Source organism: Aythya fuligula, chromosome 2 (assembly GCF_009819795.1).
Source record: "Aythya fuligula isolate bAytFul2 chromosome 2, bAytFul2.pri, whole genome shotgun sequence".
In the NCBI taxonomy this organism is placed as follows: domain Eukaryota; kingdom Metazoa; phylum Chordata; class Aves; order Anseriformes; family Anatidae; genus Aythya; species Aythya fuligula.
In genome coordinates, this window is record NC_045560.1 from 144990390 (window position 1) to 145007578 (window position 17189).

Genomic DNA, 17189 nt, shown 5'->3' on the forward strand with positions numbered 1-17189 from the left:
TAATAATTTATTAGTAAGTGAGTCCACAGTACAGAGCAATATGAACCACTAAAAATCAAGATTTTTGCACAAAGAAAAAAAAAAGATGGTGGGAAGATGTATTTCCATTTACATGGGGAAGTCAAATTGCAAGTACTTCTCAGGAATTTTGCCAGTCTTTCAGCTGGTCCTTTTTCCTCTTTCACTGATGTTAAAACCTAAAACACAGAAGTCTGCCATAATCTCTCCCCCTCAACAACTCAGCCTCGCGTTGCCCATTTCGCTATTTGTCTTGTGCGTGCAAGCTGGAGGAATATTACCCGCACCTCTTGAGGAGTCAAATGCCTTGCAGCCGAATGCAATTCTGGCTTCATGCAAATGTAAGATTAGATCTCAGTTACAGCACAAAGATCTCCGAATCAGCTTTCCCTTCTAAATCAAAGGCACCGAATTGGCACAATGTAACAGGTTATCAAGAACCCTAAATTCCCGAAGTTCAGTGTCTGTTCTGTCTCCCTACCTTACCCCTCTAATTTCTCTCCTGCATAAATGCAAGCTATAAAAGCTCCAAGATGTATCCGGAGTTATTTACTTATAAACACACACACTGAATGAAGAGCACATTCAAATCTTTATTTCCACATTAAGATTTACTTTTTGTTTCAGTAAGACTTCCACTTGCAAACACACACACACAGTAAGTATCTCTCTGTTAGGTGCCTAATATGGCCAGGGAAACCATTTTGATTATTCTGCGCCCGTTTATGCATTGTCCTCCAAAACAATAAGATAGAACAGCGAGAAACTAGCAATTAAGAGAGTCTGAATGCACATCGGGAATCACTAAAATCCACACCAGCCAAGTCAGGAACAATATGACTGATGAATAGGCCATATTATATTAGGATTGTTAGCAAGTGTTAAAAAAATTATCCTTAGCAGATGTCCCTTATGACCTAAATATATCGCACAAAGAACATGCCTTTTTTTCCCCTAAAAAAAGTTTTAAGAAATGTTTCCATTTCTATTATTGAATAAAGCTCCACAATGCTGCATGTCAGCTATAAATATCTGCACTGAGGATATCATACTAGACCTACAAAAATGCACGAGCATTTTACTGAAGAGTAAACAATCTATTTTAATGTGGATTTTTCTACTGCATGAATTTATGCTGAACTCAGGCATGTAATCCAATAAAAGAAATCAAACTGCGTATTCAGCAAACAGCGAAACAAAAGACAAGCTGCGTACTATAGAAACTTCTCAACCAACACACCACAAACCAAAACAAAGCAAATGTCTTTAGGTTTGATGGGCAGGAACAACCTTATCTCCAATAAGGGTAATTTTGTACGCACAGCTGATGAGAAGTTATATACATTTACCATTAACTATTACATCTGCAGCTACGCACCCCCAGGTCATTCTTAGTACAGTTTTTAAATAAATTTTTACTTCCCTAATTTTGTCATTATAAAGATTCTGCACATTGACTCATCAGACTACAGCACAAAGTAAGATTTGCTCTGTTTGAGCTCTTCCCATTTCCTCCACATATTTTTGATTGCACCACTGGGTTTAATAGAATTAATCACAAATAATGATAAAATATAGATCTATGCTCTGAGGATTTTTCTCCTTTCTATCAAAGGCTGATATTTCTCCAGAAAATCATTTAAGTTCAGTAATCTTTGAATCGATTTCTTATCCCTTCAAATCCAGCATGTCAGCAGGTTTCCCGTTAGGAAGACAGATTTCAACCAAGTCTATTGCTCAAGGATTCAATTCAAGATTTGGTACTGAACCTTGGGCCAGTAACACATCTTAGTCTATTAAGAAATACAAACACTATACACAGAAATGGCATAATGTGGATTTAATGGAGTTTATACTTTGACAACTTATGATTTTTTTCCAGAAAAGAATAACACTACTTAATTTTTCTAGATTATGCAGTCGTGGAAAATCCATAAAACATTATTAAGCGAGAAACAAGAACTGATGCCATTTCCTGCTCACTAAAACATCCTTGCTGATCTTTAAAAAAAGATTACGGTGACTCTGTTGCAATGCAAGATAAAAAGTGTATTCCTCAGGGAAAAAAATGTTATAGAATAATGAAGTTCATATAAAAAGCTACCATTCTGACAGCCCCCAAAACTGCAGGGATTCACGTTGTTTCTGTTCGCCCCGAGTGCTGTTCCTAGCCTCACCGTTCAGCAACCACTCAGCACCGGTGGGGTTCAAAGCACAGCCACCCACCATCACACACCAGCCTGAGAGCAGGAGAGGGAAGCATCGCTGCGTGCACTCCTACCTGCCTGCAGGGACCGCTGCCAGTTTAAGCTGTTGCAAGACACAACTGTCAGCTCAAAAAAAAAAAAGTTTCATGCAAAAGTTACATGCAATTTCTGCAAGAAATCCACTGTTCAATGCGTTTTTCCATTTTTTTTTGAATTATGCAAATTATGTCCCCAACAACGCTCTTGTTTTCAGGAAAAAGCATCTATTTTAGGTAGTAACTTCAGAACATCAGCACTTGTGCTTGGCCACAAAACAGAATACATCTGATATGGAAGATACCTAAAAAAAATATCTTTTGTTTTATATTTACTACTAATAATTATTTCAACCCATTTTCTTTTTTTTTTTTTTTTTTTTTTACCCAAGATTTTTTGCTTTGAATGGTTGCTCAAAAGAACTACCTGCATTCCCTTTATTTTGACTCTTGGAATAAGATCCTGGCACATGGGGTTTGTGCCGTTTGCTGTGCTTTTCTTCAGCTCCCGCAAGTTTATTACAGCATTCTTTGGGGAAGGAAATGGCTAAATACTTGCATTAGCAGAAAAGGAAAGGGGAGGGGGGAATGGAAAGAGGCAAGAAGGTGTTAAAAGATCATTCTCTTCCTTTTGGTCCAGACGCACTGGGAGAAGTGTTACCAAAAGAACAAATGAGCTGAGAGTCAAAATAACTAGCCAAAGGCGCATGGCAACACATGGACCATGAAAAATCAGTCTCTTAAGAAAGGACCTGCTGAAGACCAAAACAAACCATGCACAAAGTAGAGATAGAGCAATCCAGGCAGTCTAAATGAATGGAAATTTCCACTCCTGAAGCACCTTGTCTAAGACCAAAGATTCATAATCAAAGATGAAGCAGAAAGTTTTACAACAATGGACACCGCTGTCTTCACAGGGTCTGGGTTTCCTTCTAGATGAAGCTCTGTTTCCACCAAACACACAGCCTAAAACTGCTGCTTTCTTAACTTTTCGGCACCCAGGAAGGCGCCTACCTCTGATAGATGACTACAAGCCTGTCTACCAGGATTTCTATATGTTCTAGCAACTGCCTGAAAAAAATCTCCTAAAAAACAAATGGCTATATCCAGACTTTTTTCATGGTACAGCAAAATTAAAATGTTTGGTAAGAAAAAAAAGCAAGTTTCACCCTTGCCATATGTTCAGAGTAATATTGTTTCATAAATGGATCTGTAGTAAAGCAGCTACAAGAATTAGCCGGGACTCTGCTTACAGTAGGAACTAACACAGCAGATATTCTTTACCACAATATTTCAACAAATTAATGATAAAATATAAACATGAGGTCATTTGTATCTGGGTGATCTGAAGCATGGAAGAATATATGATGCTTTCATATTAAGTTTGCATATACCCAAAACTGAACAAATAATACATTAAATGAATTTGTAGAAATCAAAATAACCTTCAGACTCTGTACTCATCAAAAATGAGTTGAAAATACCTTCTGAGTAGTCAGGGAAAATAACCTGTACATTTTTTCTCCCCTAACAAACACAGAGCATAAGGCTGAATATTTTCAAATGACTAACATGAAATTCATAAACTAAACCAATACCTGAAATTAAAAAAAATATATGTAGATTTTTAATATTTTTATTTGCTTATCCTCTTCTGTACAATTTGATTTCTTTAGTTAGAGTTTAGCCTATTGCATTAGCAAGAAAAATCAAATTCAGAATCTGTCATTTGCAGTATTTTACCTAAATTGAAGAGAATAAGAAAGAGAAATTGGGCTTTCATATTGCTGACTACATCAAAATTGCTGCATTTCTGCAAGTGTTGAAGCTATATGAAATATCCATCTAGCAAACCAAACAATTGTATATCGTGATTATAAATAAAGAACACAGTTTAGAGCACACAAAGCACGAAGAAAAATCTTTTGACTTTAAGTTCAAAACTTGCACCTCGAGAAATACTTGAACGCAAAATTTAGGTGGATACAAATCTTCCAGCTCATTTTAGTGCTGCTAAAAGACAGCTGCCTGCAGCAAGCTCCTAACAAATTACTCACTTAAAAGAGATGCTTCTCTAACCTCCTTTTTCAGACTACCAAATGAGCATTCGAAAGCTTACTTTTCAGTAAATTTCAGCGTAACTAGAAGCAGCTAAAGGTTTTTTTTTTTAGGGGCAGTAATAATATCCACCGCGTATGTGGCTTGCAGAAATCAAACAGACTGAAGCTGTCAGGACGTCGGCAGCCGTAAGGTTTGCGTGTTTAAACTCACTCAAGGAAAAGTGTCACGCAGTTTGTGTAAGATCAGATAAAGGATAGCACGGCACGTCTGTGCTTACAGGCAAAATTGCACTGCCTCCTTTTGCAGGGAAGTCTTAATGGGAGCGGACTGAAAATATAATTTTAACATCTGTCGCTTTAAAGAGCGAAATGATTTCTGTGTTTTGATACAACGTTAGATGTTGAACAGAAGGATTTATGTGCTGCTGAAGCACTAAAAATCAATTTTCAGCCCCAGAAGGGCGACAAACACAGCGTTTCGGGGAGCAAGCCCCAGAACGGCCCCGTCTCAGGGGACGCAGCCCCAGCAGCAGGGAAGCCCCCCGGGGCCCCCGCTCTCCTCAGCGGGCACCTCCGCACGGGAAAGGGAAAGGAGGGGAAGGGAAAAAAAGAAAAAGGAGGGGAAAGGAAAGGGAGAGAAAGGAGGGGAAGGGAGGAGAAGTGCAGGGACGGGCAGGGGCGGCCGCCCGGCCGCGGCCCCGACACGAGGCGGGCTCGCAGCGCCCCCTGGCGGCGGCTCCCCTCAGGCCAGCAGCGCGCAACCTCACCGGCCCCTCGCCCGCCCAGCGGCCAAAATCGCCTCAGCTCCTCACCGAGCCCCACACCAAGCCCACAAACCGCTTCATGGCTCTGTACATCCAAATAATAAAGAAAAAAAAATTCTAACTTGCGGTTCAATATTCTTTTTACATAGAGCACAAACTGAACGTTCATAAATGCATGCGCAAACCTGATGTGCTTTTGCCAGCACTTCAACTGAAAATTCAGTATTTCTGTGGTGTAGCTTTCTTCACAAAATACTATTGGTACTTACAGAAAAACATGGTTGAAGAATCGAGGTAAACAAACAAATAGAGCCAGAACAAAGGTTGTGATTTTCATTCAGGAGCTTTGGGTTCATCTGTCCTGACCTTAGTAAAATAACATTTAAATTTCATATATTTAGTCATGGATTTGTTTTTTATAATCGTTCTCTTTTCTTATAAGAAGGGGAAAAATATGAATGATCCTTTCTATTTTGGCCAACTGTTATACCTACATGCAGAAATTTTATCTAAATTATACCTGCCTATTCAGAACAGCCACGGTGCGTTCACATTTGGTCCTGCCAACAAGGACAGACACGAGACAAAAAGTCTTGTGTCTTGGCTATGATCTAATGACATTAGGATTTTTACAGCATTAGTAACAAAAGAAATCCTCCTTCACATCATCCATCAGGTCCCTATAGTTATATATGTACTGTTTGGGAAGATTCTGGCTTGACAATACAGAGGCTTCAAGCAGCTTAGGGGTTCATACCACCTCTCCAATTGTACACACAAGGCTGTTTGTGGAGCTACACTATTAACTGAGTAAAAAATACAGCCTCAGAAGATGGTAGCTTTTTTGTTAAGACAGTTTTTAAAAACCTGGGCCAGTCCACTGAGCACCACCACATCTGCACGCTGTGACAGTACTCTGGGAAGTGTAAGGACTCTCACAGCTTTCATCTTGAAGTCCCTACGGTGTCAAACCACAGGCTTAACTTCAAGAAATGCAGCATCAAGTCCTCCAACAAGACAGGAAGGAACTTAATACAGAGAACACTTAGGTCAGCCTCACTACAGTAGGCAACAGTTCAGAAGCACCCATTCAGTCCATCTTTTTATCTTAAATTACCTCTTTTAAAGCCATGTTTCTTTTAGCTATGTAAAGTCCTCTACTTTCACAAGGATCATGTTATTGCAGGTCACTGTGTTGGCAACACTGGAGATAAGGCTCAGTACTATGAACTGCTGATACCATTGTCTGATTAAAAACTCTGAAAAAAACTCAGTATGGGGGACACACATTTCTCTATATGTAACTGCATTCACTCGAGGCTAAATAAAAGCGATAAAAAGGAAATAGTGCAACATTTTCACAAAACACTCACTGTATTATCTTTAGTTGTTACAGAGTGATGATGCAAGTAAATACAACCTACAGCACAGACTAGATAAATACAAGTACTAGAATCTTTACATACTTCTACTCTGAAAACTGACAAACAAAATTAGCCTTCTCAGGTAAGGATGTAATCATGTGAGTGGAGAAGGCATCACCTTTCCATCTATGGCATTTCAATAGGATTCTGATGAAAATATTGTACAGTTATAAAATGAGAAAAATTTACAACCTTCGAGAACTTTTCATTTATAATTATACAATTGTCTCAAAGTTGCTATTGGCACAATTACTATAGCACTTTAAAAGCTAAGATAAATTAAGGTACTAAAATGTATCAGGTTGAAAAAAAAAATCTGTTTCAAACTACCTTATCAAAATAATGTCTCAAAATTTAGAGTGAATTAAAAGTTGTATACTACATCATTTTCCTGTCCAATGCTATTCATTGAGTAGCTTTTCTTCCTGTTTGAAGAAAATTTATACTCCTTGCATGAAAAGCAAGAGTTAATAACATTGACTGAACGTAACATGCCCCATAAAGACACAATTTGTAGTCCAGAATAGTATGTATTTTCTTCCTAAGAAATAAATCTCTCATGCATTACACCTTTTCTGTAAACCTTAACTGAAAGAACAGCAAACTTCACTCAGACAAAAGCTTTCAAGTGCCCTAAAGTGAAAGGAGTTCTCAGGAAACTAAAGAATCACAAAGACATGCTTGGGTACTGCATCATTTCACTGAAGTGCTTTCACCAAAAATTAGAGCAGAAATCTGATGTTCTCTAAACAGTTTAATCAGGGAGGGGGAAATCACACAAACATAGCATCTTTTCAAGCTTAAGGGATCTCTGCTTTGAGGAATCATTTCAATACCTGTGAGCATTTAAGCACATTAGGAATCAGGAAAAAGCTATTTGAAAGTAAATGGCGGAACAAGAGTCTAGACTACAGCCCCAAAATATGAAAAACTTTGTGCTGAAGCATATTTTGCTGAAGACTCAACAACATAGAACAGTTCTGCAATTTTCCTCCATTAGCTCACACATCAACTGAACTTCACGTACAGCTTTCTAACACAGGTTGTTGGGCTGAAATTCTCCCCAGAAAATACTATGCTACAGCAGGCCATTGTATGTGTTTAAGACTTCCCTGACAGAAAAATCTAGCAAAAAATATTATACTTCATAAAAAACAATCTCAGGAAGATGACACTACAAGAGAAACTTCCTACAATGAGAAATACCTGTGGATTCATAAGTGTTAGACACCCTTCCAAATTTATAATAAGAAATGAATCCTAAAAAAAAAAAAAAGAAAAAGAAAAAAAAAACCTCTCCTGCTTTCTGCAGTTTCCAGAATCAGTCCAAGCTGCTCTGCAAAATCTTACACAAAAAGAAAAAGTGGTTTTGTTGGTTTTGTTTGTTTTTGTTTTTGTTTTTTAATCCAAAATTTCATTTTTAAAGGAATTTTGTTGAGGCTAATAGCCAAAACTTAGTAACAGCTCAGGTATTAGCCATAAAAGACAAAATGGCACCATTTTTGAAAAGCATATTTGAAGAAATACATGTAGATTACTAACTGTTGTTAGTAACAGCTATCTTCTTCCAACTGATTCTTAAATATTATATATTTAAGTACCTATTTCAAGTTTAAGTTAAGGGCATTTTCTTAGCACCCTCATAAATGTGCTTCATATTAGGTTTCCTCAGTTTAAAAAACAAATCATTAGCTTTAATGTCTCTTGCCAAATACTCAACAATTTGTTTGCTCAAGTATCACCCTCTCGTGTGCAAGGTTCATACTCCTAACAATGATCACCTCAAGACCAAAAGGTAAACGAGTATTTTTCAGGTGACACATTCCTACAGCTCCTGCAGAATGATACAGAAGAAAAACTTTAGTGCATTAACTCAGTTCTCACCGTAGCAGATTAGGAGTTTGCCAACATATACCTGCACCCTCAATGCTCTTCCTGCAGGAGGTCAGCTGGGGTAAAATGTCCCTTCAACCTATGCTACAGTCCCCGGATTAATACAAGATCAAGTACGGCTGAAGACTGCCAAGAAATGTGTTTCTCAGGCCCAGAAACATAGACTCAACAGGATTGTTTCTATTCCAATATCTTAGATAAAGGAAAAGAGAAAATTCAAAAGATACACTACACAAGAAGGAAGGACAATATTCAGACTAAAGAGAATAAGAAGTTGAGCACCTTCCTGGGTGACGGGGCACGTAAGTGCAAGAGTTTTTCTTCTTTCCCTTGGTATCTCTGGCCCTAAATTTGTGCAGACACAAAGCCTGTCGTGGCACTGATTTAACTTACAAGTCTTGAGGGGAGGGAGTTGCTTGTTTGGCTTGGGTTTGAACATCCTGAATTTCAAGGTTCTGGCAGATAAGAGATTTTCCTGCTAGGAAATTTGCACCTAAAAAAACTCTTTTGATCTGGCAGAATGCTTGAATAAGAAAACATAGCTTCAGGGAAAACAAACAAGGCATATTTACAAAACATCGCTGTTTTTCCACATTGGCAAGACAGAAGACAACTCTATATTGAGGCTAAAAAGGAACCAAATGCTCAACTGGTTACCTCAAGAGCCATTTTCTTTTGGTTTTCATCTTCCCCAGCCTCTACTACATGGGCCAAAGTGCTGAAGAGGCCATAAGTAAAGGGAATGCAGACTGAACAAGAGTGATGTGTGAATGGTTAGGTCTGTTTAAGTATTTTACCAAGAAGGCAAAGAACTTCTCTGTACCCTAACAGGGCTCAACACAGGCAAGCCCCATTTGTGGCTGCAAATTCCCTACTGATATCAGACCCATGTATCAGCATTACTGTGATAGCTGCATTTCCTATGCTGGCTCCAGTCTGCTTTTCTTCCCTGTGCCTGTAAAACGGGAACAGAAGTCTGCCAAACTAAGGCATCCTGGTGAGGGAAGCTCCACAAGCACTGGCTTTTGCACTTCACTTTATTCCAGGATCATTGCTTACTTACATGATCATAGAATCACTTAGGTTGGAAAAGACCTCCAAGATCATCAAGTCCTACTTGTCAAGAAGAGAAAGACTGGTAATGAGTCACTTTTTTTTTTTCCAAGCAGGAATAGCTGAACCTTGCATGCAAGATCACAGGCATACAGTTTCTGTATGGCAATCATCTTGTGGTGAGATTAATCCATCTCAGAAACTAATTATTTCACTCCTTGCTCATCTATCAGCTACACAGAAACAATTCTGCCTTTTTTTTTCTTCAGGAAGAAAAACTGAAGCAGTCTGCAATTAAAAATTTAGCTTACTATAGCTCTTCAAAGGCTTAGAGAAGAGAGAAACAATCTTTTAGGCTTTCATAAAATGTAATTCTGATTCTCACACCATATTACTCTAGAACAATTAATATTCCCTTGTTTTGTTATTCTTGAAGTTGTGAATTGTACAATCTCACAACAAAAGCAATAAACAACTAACAAACCCTACCAAGCTGTAAGTTTTAAAACAATCTGTTTTAAAAGGTAGAGTCTAAGATTCTTTTGAAATAAGATATTAATTTAATAATACCTAATCTTATTACAAGCAAGAAAAAGCAGTTTATACTTAAAAATTAAGTAATCTTGCTCAAACTGAATTACCAAAATTAGATAGAATCAAGCTTCCAACCACAACTACTTTTGATTATATTGCCTCTTTAGTTACTCTTGAAGTCAAACTGTCTAAGCTCTAACAAAGAAGCATTTCTACGTAGTATCATTAGATAAGCACACACAAAGATTAGAATTGGAAGCCTCTGAAATTTACTTTATAAATTTTATATCATTCTCTGTCAAGTCGACTATACTGACTGACTTTGACAATAAGGAAATATTGCTGGGCCAGCAGGGAAACGCTGAGCCAGATATAAACAACTGATGCTACTTCTGGGTCACTTGGAAAAGCAAAAAAAAATCACACATTTTAAACAGTGCTTCTTAAGCTTACCAAACCCTGCCCTCCAGGCTTTCAGTGAGTACTTAATACATACAAATAAATCCACAGGCAGGAATTCTACATTCATAGGTGCATGTTTGTGTGCATACACACACAAGCACACAGGTATTTCCATAGAAATATGTGAAGTCTGTACAAATTCTGTGCTAGAAACTAATGTAATTTCCTGTGTGACAGTCTTACCCTAAAATTTGTGTGTGTATATATAATACGGTAGCACTATCAATTTCTTTATACTGCAGCTGGACACGTAGGATGGGATTTGAAATTTATACCTCAAGTCAGACAAAAACACTGATCATATACAAGCTTCTAGTTGCTGAGAAAAAACAATCCTTATTTTGCACACGTGATTTTTTTTACCTCAAGTTTTGCAGAACTGTAACCATTACCTTCATCAAAGTCTGCATCATCTTCTGTATGCTGAGGAAAAGGGAAGCAATTGGTGATTTCAAGTCTGTCATCCACCACAAGACCCAGCAGCACTCCCTGGACCACTTCGTTCCCCTGTCCTTCTTCTTGGTAATGTTTAATGATCTTTAACACAACCTAAAAACACAAAGACAAGGAAAATCATAATAGGTAACCATTTTTTTCCTCCAACAATTTTTAAATTCCAAATAGAAAGTCTTAAGTGTTGCGTAAATTGGAGCTGCACACCAAGTAAGCTACTGGCTAAAATAGCAGCAACTTCAATACAGGTTAAAGAACAGCCATTCTAAAATTACAGGGGAATTTAAAAGACCATTAAATGAACAGTCAAAATGCAGTTCTAAACCAATTTTCTGAAACACCTTCTAAAATGAAATATTGATTTTTTGGGGGGCTGAACTTTACTTTCTTGCTGTATCCGTTAAAAGCTGCTTGCAGGGGCAATAAGCTCCCTCCTGAGGGAAACGTTGCACAAGAAACACCATCAAAACACCTTGAAAATAGTTATGCAGAAACTGGTAGGAAATTTTTACAAGGCAGAAAATGCATGTTTTCAAATTATATCTTCTTGCAATTTTACTTCAGATGCTCAAGTAATTTGTATTTGGTAAACTGTGCATTTTATAGGATATTTAATAATGAATGATAAAAGAAAATAGGAGCACAAATTACTTATATTTTTAATAATGCATTTCTCACTTCCTTCCCTAAATTTGAACTCTATGATGAATGATTCCCAGGAGATGATACTGGGAACTGGAACAGTACGGACAATCATCACTCCAAAAGAGTCATTTGCTAGAAATGCTTTACACAAGTAAAATTTTGTTTAACAAGAACTAGAACAAGATAAGATACACTAACCACAAAACGCATACTTGAAAAAAAAAAATTGTATTTGGCCCAGCACAAGTGGATTTTATTTCACCATATCCTAATCCATCCAAGCAAAATGCACCAGAAAGTGTCTGATGACCACATTGTTGTTACGCTACTGCTCTAACGTACACTGGTAAATGCCCTGGTATAATGGATTTCAGCTCAATCAATTTGAGAACAGATTTGGTGCAAACAGTGGTATTTACTGATGGGGGAGAGCTCATATTTACTTATCAGAAACATGTATTTGTCCCTGTATATTTTTCTCTAGCTTCTTCCCAAGTTAGCTAGCATAATTACGTCACAATTTTAAAAACACCCTTAATGAACCAGAGCCATGGTATAGGTTAAATGGGAGATCAAAAGTGATTAGAAAAAAACCTTTACAAATAGATTTCTTTCTTGGGGCAAAATTGGAAGTGAAATGGAAATTAATTCTGAAAAAAAGAGCAACAAACAAGAGCTAAATCATCTCAACTTACCAAATGTCTTCTATCACTGAGAAGACATAAAAAAATATTCAACTTGTGTTTAGCATAGATTAGCTAAGGTTTACCATATATTTGCCACAAGCTCCATCTTCCACAGCCAAGGAATCCATAGAAGAATATAATCCATAACTAGCCTATTAATTAATTACAACATAGCATGCTCTCAATTTGCTAAATAGCTATTTTCAGTATGTTTATAACCCTATAAGCCTCATGTTTTCCACTGATACCCTCTTCATTCATTCTCGAGTTCTCTATGCACATTGACTGGCCCCATTACTATAATTCCTGTTTTCTCACTGATTCTGCTCCAGAAGCATTATATGATGTCAATTTTATCACAGCATTTCTGATAATAATTGCTCACAGAAAGCGGCAGCAAATTAAAAGCGCATGGGCTGTCACAGAGTATCAATGATTTTTCAGGAAGATAAAACCAGGCATTCAAATGCTAACCAAGTCCTCCCATACGCGATAAAGCTGTTACCTAAGTCAGCAGTTTTCCATCTTCAACCTGAAGACCGCAGAAGAGATACAGACCCCAATTTAGGCTCATCCAGGCAGATACAGACCCCAAATTAGGCTCACTTACAGGGTTGTTTTCTAAAGGAGTCTCTAAGAAAGGTAGCAGAAAAGTAGCTCATGAGCTCACTTCTCTGGATTTCACACCCGTTAACAAGCTGCAGAAGTTACGGTTTATGACTGCCCTGGAAAATACATTAGCTACTGAAATCATTTATGAAACGATAAATGATCGTGAAGTCTGAGAAATGCACCCGATGACACATCATCCTTGTTTTCATTCTGTTCTTTGTTCTGGAGAGTTTCAGTTAGCACATAACACACAAGCCTTTAGTAGAGCATGCTCTTAAACTTGGATTGAAAAACCTGCCATTAAAACACTACCATATGACCGATGTGGAAACAGGCACCAAAATGTTTCAGTCCTAAGAGCAGCCCTCCAAATGCAGAGTTTGCTAATCCAGAGCTGATCGCGGTACAAGCAGCAATGCCACGATCTAACTGCATAAACAAATGCTTCAAACTGAGTAAACCTCAAAGAATGCTAACTCATACCTAGGTGTTTCCCAGAAAGATGCTATGCTTATAAAGCATCAGAACAGGAACAGAACGGTTTGATTGGTCTGAAAAGAATCGCACTAATACAACACACTGAACTACAAATCAGTTCTTCCAAATAAAAATATCCCAAAGAAACCTAAATGAACACCAGTATCACCAATCTCTCATCCAATGCTGATTCACTTTCCAAATACTTTAATTCCCATCTACATATTCATCCAATAAGATGTGCTGCCTCTTTGTACAATCTGTTTTAAATACCCTTAGACCCACCACTGCTTTGCCACAGCCACATGAAACGAAGAGCAACCAAGCCACATCCCTGTCATTGCATCGCAGCGACAGCACGTGCAGGGCCAGCCAGGAACGGCTACATACTTGAGTAAAAAACTTGTCAATTTAATTTGACTTACTATGAAAATATATACTTAAAAAAAAATCAGCTGATACCTCTGAACATACAAGTCATGTAACAATCACGTGTGCAACTTCGCAAATACAGTTAGTGTGTAAGAAATATTTAGGCATACAACAGCTCTTTAGAGGAGGTTATACAAATAACTACTAAATAATACTCAAAAGTCCTCCCTGCCTTATGAAGTTAGTCTTCAAAAATACCAAAGCAACTCAATCACTTGGAGCAGCCAACTTGACAGATTTTAACAGTCATTAATCCGTAATTAACCAAAAAAACATGCTTGCAATTCAGCAGCGCTTCTAATCTTCAAAGCACTGCTCAACCATTAAAAATGAAGTCATACAACACAAAAAAAAAAAAACACTCTGAAACTATTAAAACGCTTAGACGTATATTTTAGCTGTATGATGCCAAATTTTAACCGTGGATATAATCCGATAGCGCAGCTGTTAATTTCAGAAGCTTGTATCTTCATACAGAAAGTACTATACCACGAACCGTCAACCAAAACATCTTAAACCCCAGTGGGGATCCTGGGAACCTTCAATTGTGGTGAAAAATCTTCTAACATACCCATCTTTGTATTTCTCCAAAAAGGGAAAACACCAAATCAAAGTGCTGAAGGTCCATACATGAATTCAATGTGGAAACTTTCAGATTTCCAATACCTTTGCTGTGCTTTGCCTTAGAAATACACAACAAGAGACAGGACTATAGGAAATGGCCTCGAGTTGCACCAGGGGAAGGTTTAGGTTGGATATTAGGAAAAATCTCTTCACGGAAAGGGTTGTGAGGAACAGGAACAGGCTGCCCAGGGAAGTCGTCGAGTCACCATCCCTGAAGGTCTTCAAAAGATGCATGGATGTGGTGCTGAGGGACATGGCTTAGTGGTAGACTTGGCAGTGCCAGGTTAACAGCTGGACTTGGTGATCTTGGAGGTCTTTCCCAACCTAAATGACTATGAAATCAAACAGAGCTTCTGCACACATGATGAACCAAGCTGATTTACATTCTTAAATCAAGTATTTAAACCTTTTTGAGTGCTTAACAGTGTTTCCCACCCAAGAAAGCTTTATCAGCACAACCGCTAGCACCAGTTGCCAGTGTCTGGGAAAGGGATGGCAAGAGGGTGTGAATAACCATTTATTACTTAGCTGTTTTCAAATCAACCGTAACAGAGATGGTCATCAAGTACAGATGGTCCCACAACATGTCCATCCCCTCAATATTTAACACTAGGGAAACTGCAATCAGTATTTAGCCTGGTAAAAAAAAAAATAATAATAATAATAAAAAAAGGTCTTGCAAGGTTTTACTGCTAATAGTGTCTGAGTGACTTTGAATGCATTCTGTCACGGTCCTGCAGCCTTCCCCATGGTAATTCTTAAACCTCAAGCCACAAACCTTTACGTTTAAACAGCACAAAACAGGAATGGCAATCTGACTTAAACTCCTAGTCTGGAAAAAGTTACAGAGCAAAAACATGGACGTATTTTTGTAAATGGATAGGTCTGAACTAACAAAACTAACAACACACGCAGCTGAGTTTCAACTGTCCTAAACTCAAAGATGTTTGTGATGCTGCAAAGCTAAAATTTAGACACCTACCTAACACCTGTTAAATGAATTTATAACACCTCTGGAAGAGTTAGTTGATGTGTTAAATAATGTCCAAATGGAGACATACCAATTTGTACATACCCCTAGCTTCATGGCCCTGCCTGCTTTTTCTGTACACACCACACCAAAATCAAATCCACAGTCTGTGTTGTGCTGAAACCAATTAGCTACTCAGAAATGAAGTTTAATTAAGCAGTTCTGAAAGTCGTCAGGTAAGCATGGAACAGCATTGTCTTTAACAAAAACCTGGAGGGTTCAGGGGGTACAGGAAGATACACTGAAACACAGGCAGCATTATCGTTTCTGAAGAGCTCCATGAGGCTTTTCCCCAGGCTATGCGAGTGCTTATCCTACACTTACAAAATACAAGTTCTGGAAGGTGACCAAGCTGAAACTTGCCTCGAGCTGATTGTCTCCTGGCTGTAGCACTGCTTGATAAGACAGTACAAAAGTCTCACAACTTTTCCTAGCAGGAGAAAAACTATGAAGAAATTAAGGATACCACTGCAATGGCTAAGAGTAAAAAGAGAGACGTGTGTGTGTGTGTGTGTTTTTCGAATACACATACTACCCTCCTGGATGGGTAAGGTGACAGATCTTCACCTGCATATACCAAAAACTCTGAATCTGTGCAGTCCACACAAACTTCTCCTAGAAGGTGTGGACAAACCACGTCAAAAGCACGACTCAACAGGTTGATGTCCTGACCTTTTAGTTGGTGTACATGAATCCTCACGAGACTGCTTCTACAAAGTACTGCCATCAGGTGAACTGAAGGTGAGGTGGAACTAAATTTTCCACATAATAACATTGAAAAATATGTTTATTTGTATTGATAATCAAACCTTGAATTCACTTATGTGAATATTCTAGACCATTTGATTTTTTTTTTTTAATCTTATTCTATGGTGAAGATTTTTTCAGCATTTCCAACACGGAAGGTTGGAAACCACCCACCCCACCATCTTAATGTTGGAATAAAAAGCTCCTACAACAGTTAGACCGCAATTTTAACTCAGAAGTAAAAAAAAAATAAAAATTATCTGAATAGACTGTACTATAAATCTAAGGCCAAAAGGACAAGACTTAGTAGACCTGAAAACCAAGGTAGCTTTAAAACAAAATTATTTCTGAATTTCTGTTCAGCAAGAAGTTCAAATATAATGAGACCAACCCTCGCTGCTCTGTACAGTGAAGCATAATAGTTGTCCTTTGGTTCGAAGGCCTCAAAAAGCTCACATTTTACCCTTATCTTGACTGACTAAAGCCTTAATACCAACATTTACAAAGCCTTTGAAAATGCAATTCCTGGAATCATAAGCTTGCATTTTCTGTCACTCAGCAGCTAATAAATACCAGACGTTAAAGCCTCATTTCTGAGCTTGACAGAAATTTGGTGCTTAAAACCAGGAATTCCACAGGAGGCAGAGCAAAGCCACGCTTGCCATTTCAAACCATCGCAGTCAGGTGCAAGTATCAAAATCTCCCTTTTGATGGGAGACTGGAAGTTCCCTGGAGCTGAGCTGGAACTCAGCCGCTACGAACAATGCAAATTGATCAGAGGTGGCCCTCCAGCAGGGGATACCGCATGGGTTTTCATACTAAAATTATGAATCACAGAACTCCCTGGGTTTTGCCTCACAGAGGTCCTCAGTGCCAAATCATCTGATGGGAAACTGAATGGAAAAATACTGGATATTGAACTGTAGGTTTTGAAAAAATACCTTCAATGTTCTTGTACTATTTGAATACTTCTGGGTACTGAGAAACATACGAAGAGTATCTAAAACTTTATTCCCTGGACGCATTATTACAT

General features: G+C 38.1%; 1 protein-coding gene across 1 annotated transcript in view; it reads right to left on the minus strand.

Moving 5' to 3' along the window:
- EIF3H (eukaryotic translation initiation factor 3 subunit H) overlaps positions 1 to 17189 on the minus strand; it is an 83286-nt gene that overhangs the window by 51700 nt on the left and 14397 nt on the right. The window contains exon 2 of the mRNA XM_032182081.1: positions 10843 to 10999. Coding sequence (XP_032037972.1) covers positions 10843 to 10999 — 157 coding nt within the window. The remainder of the gene's footprint in view (positions 1 to 10842; positions 11000 to 17189) is intronic.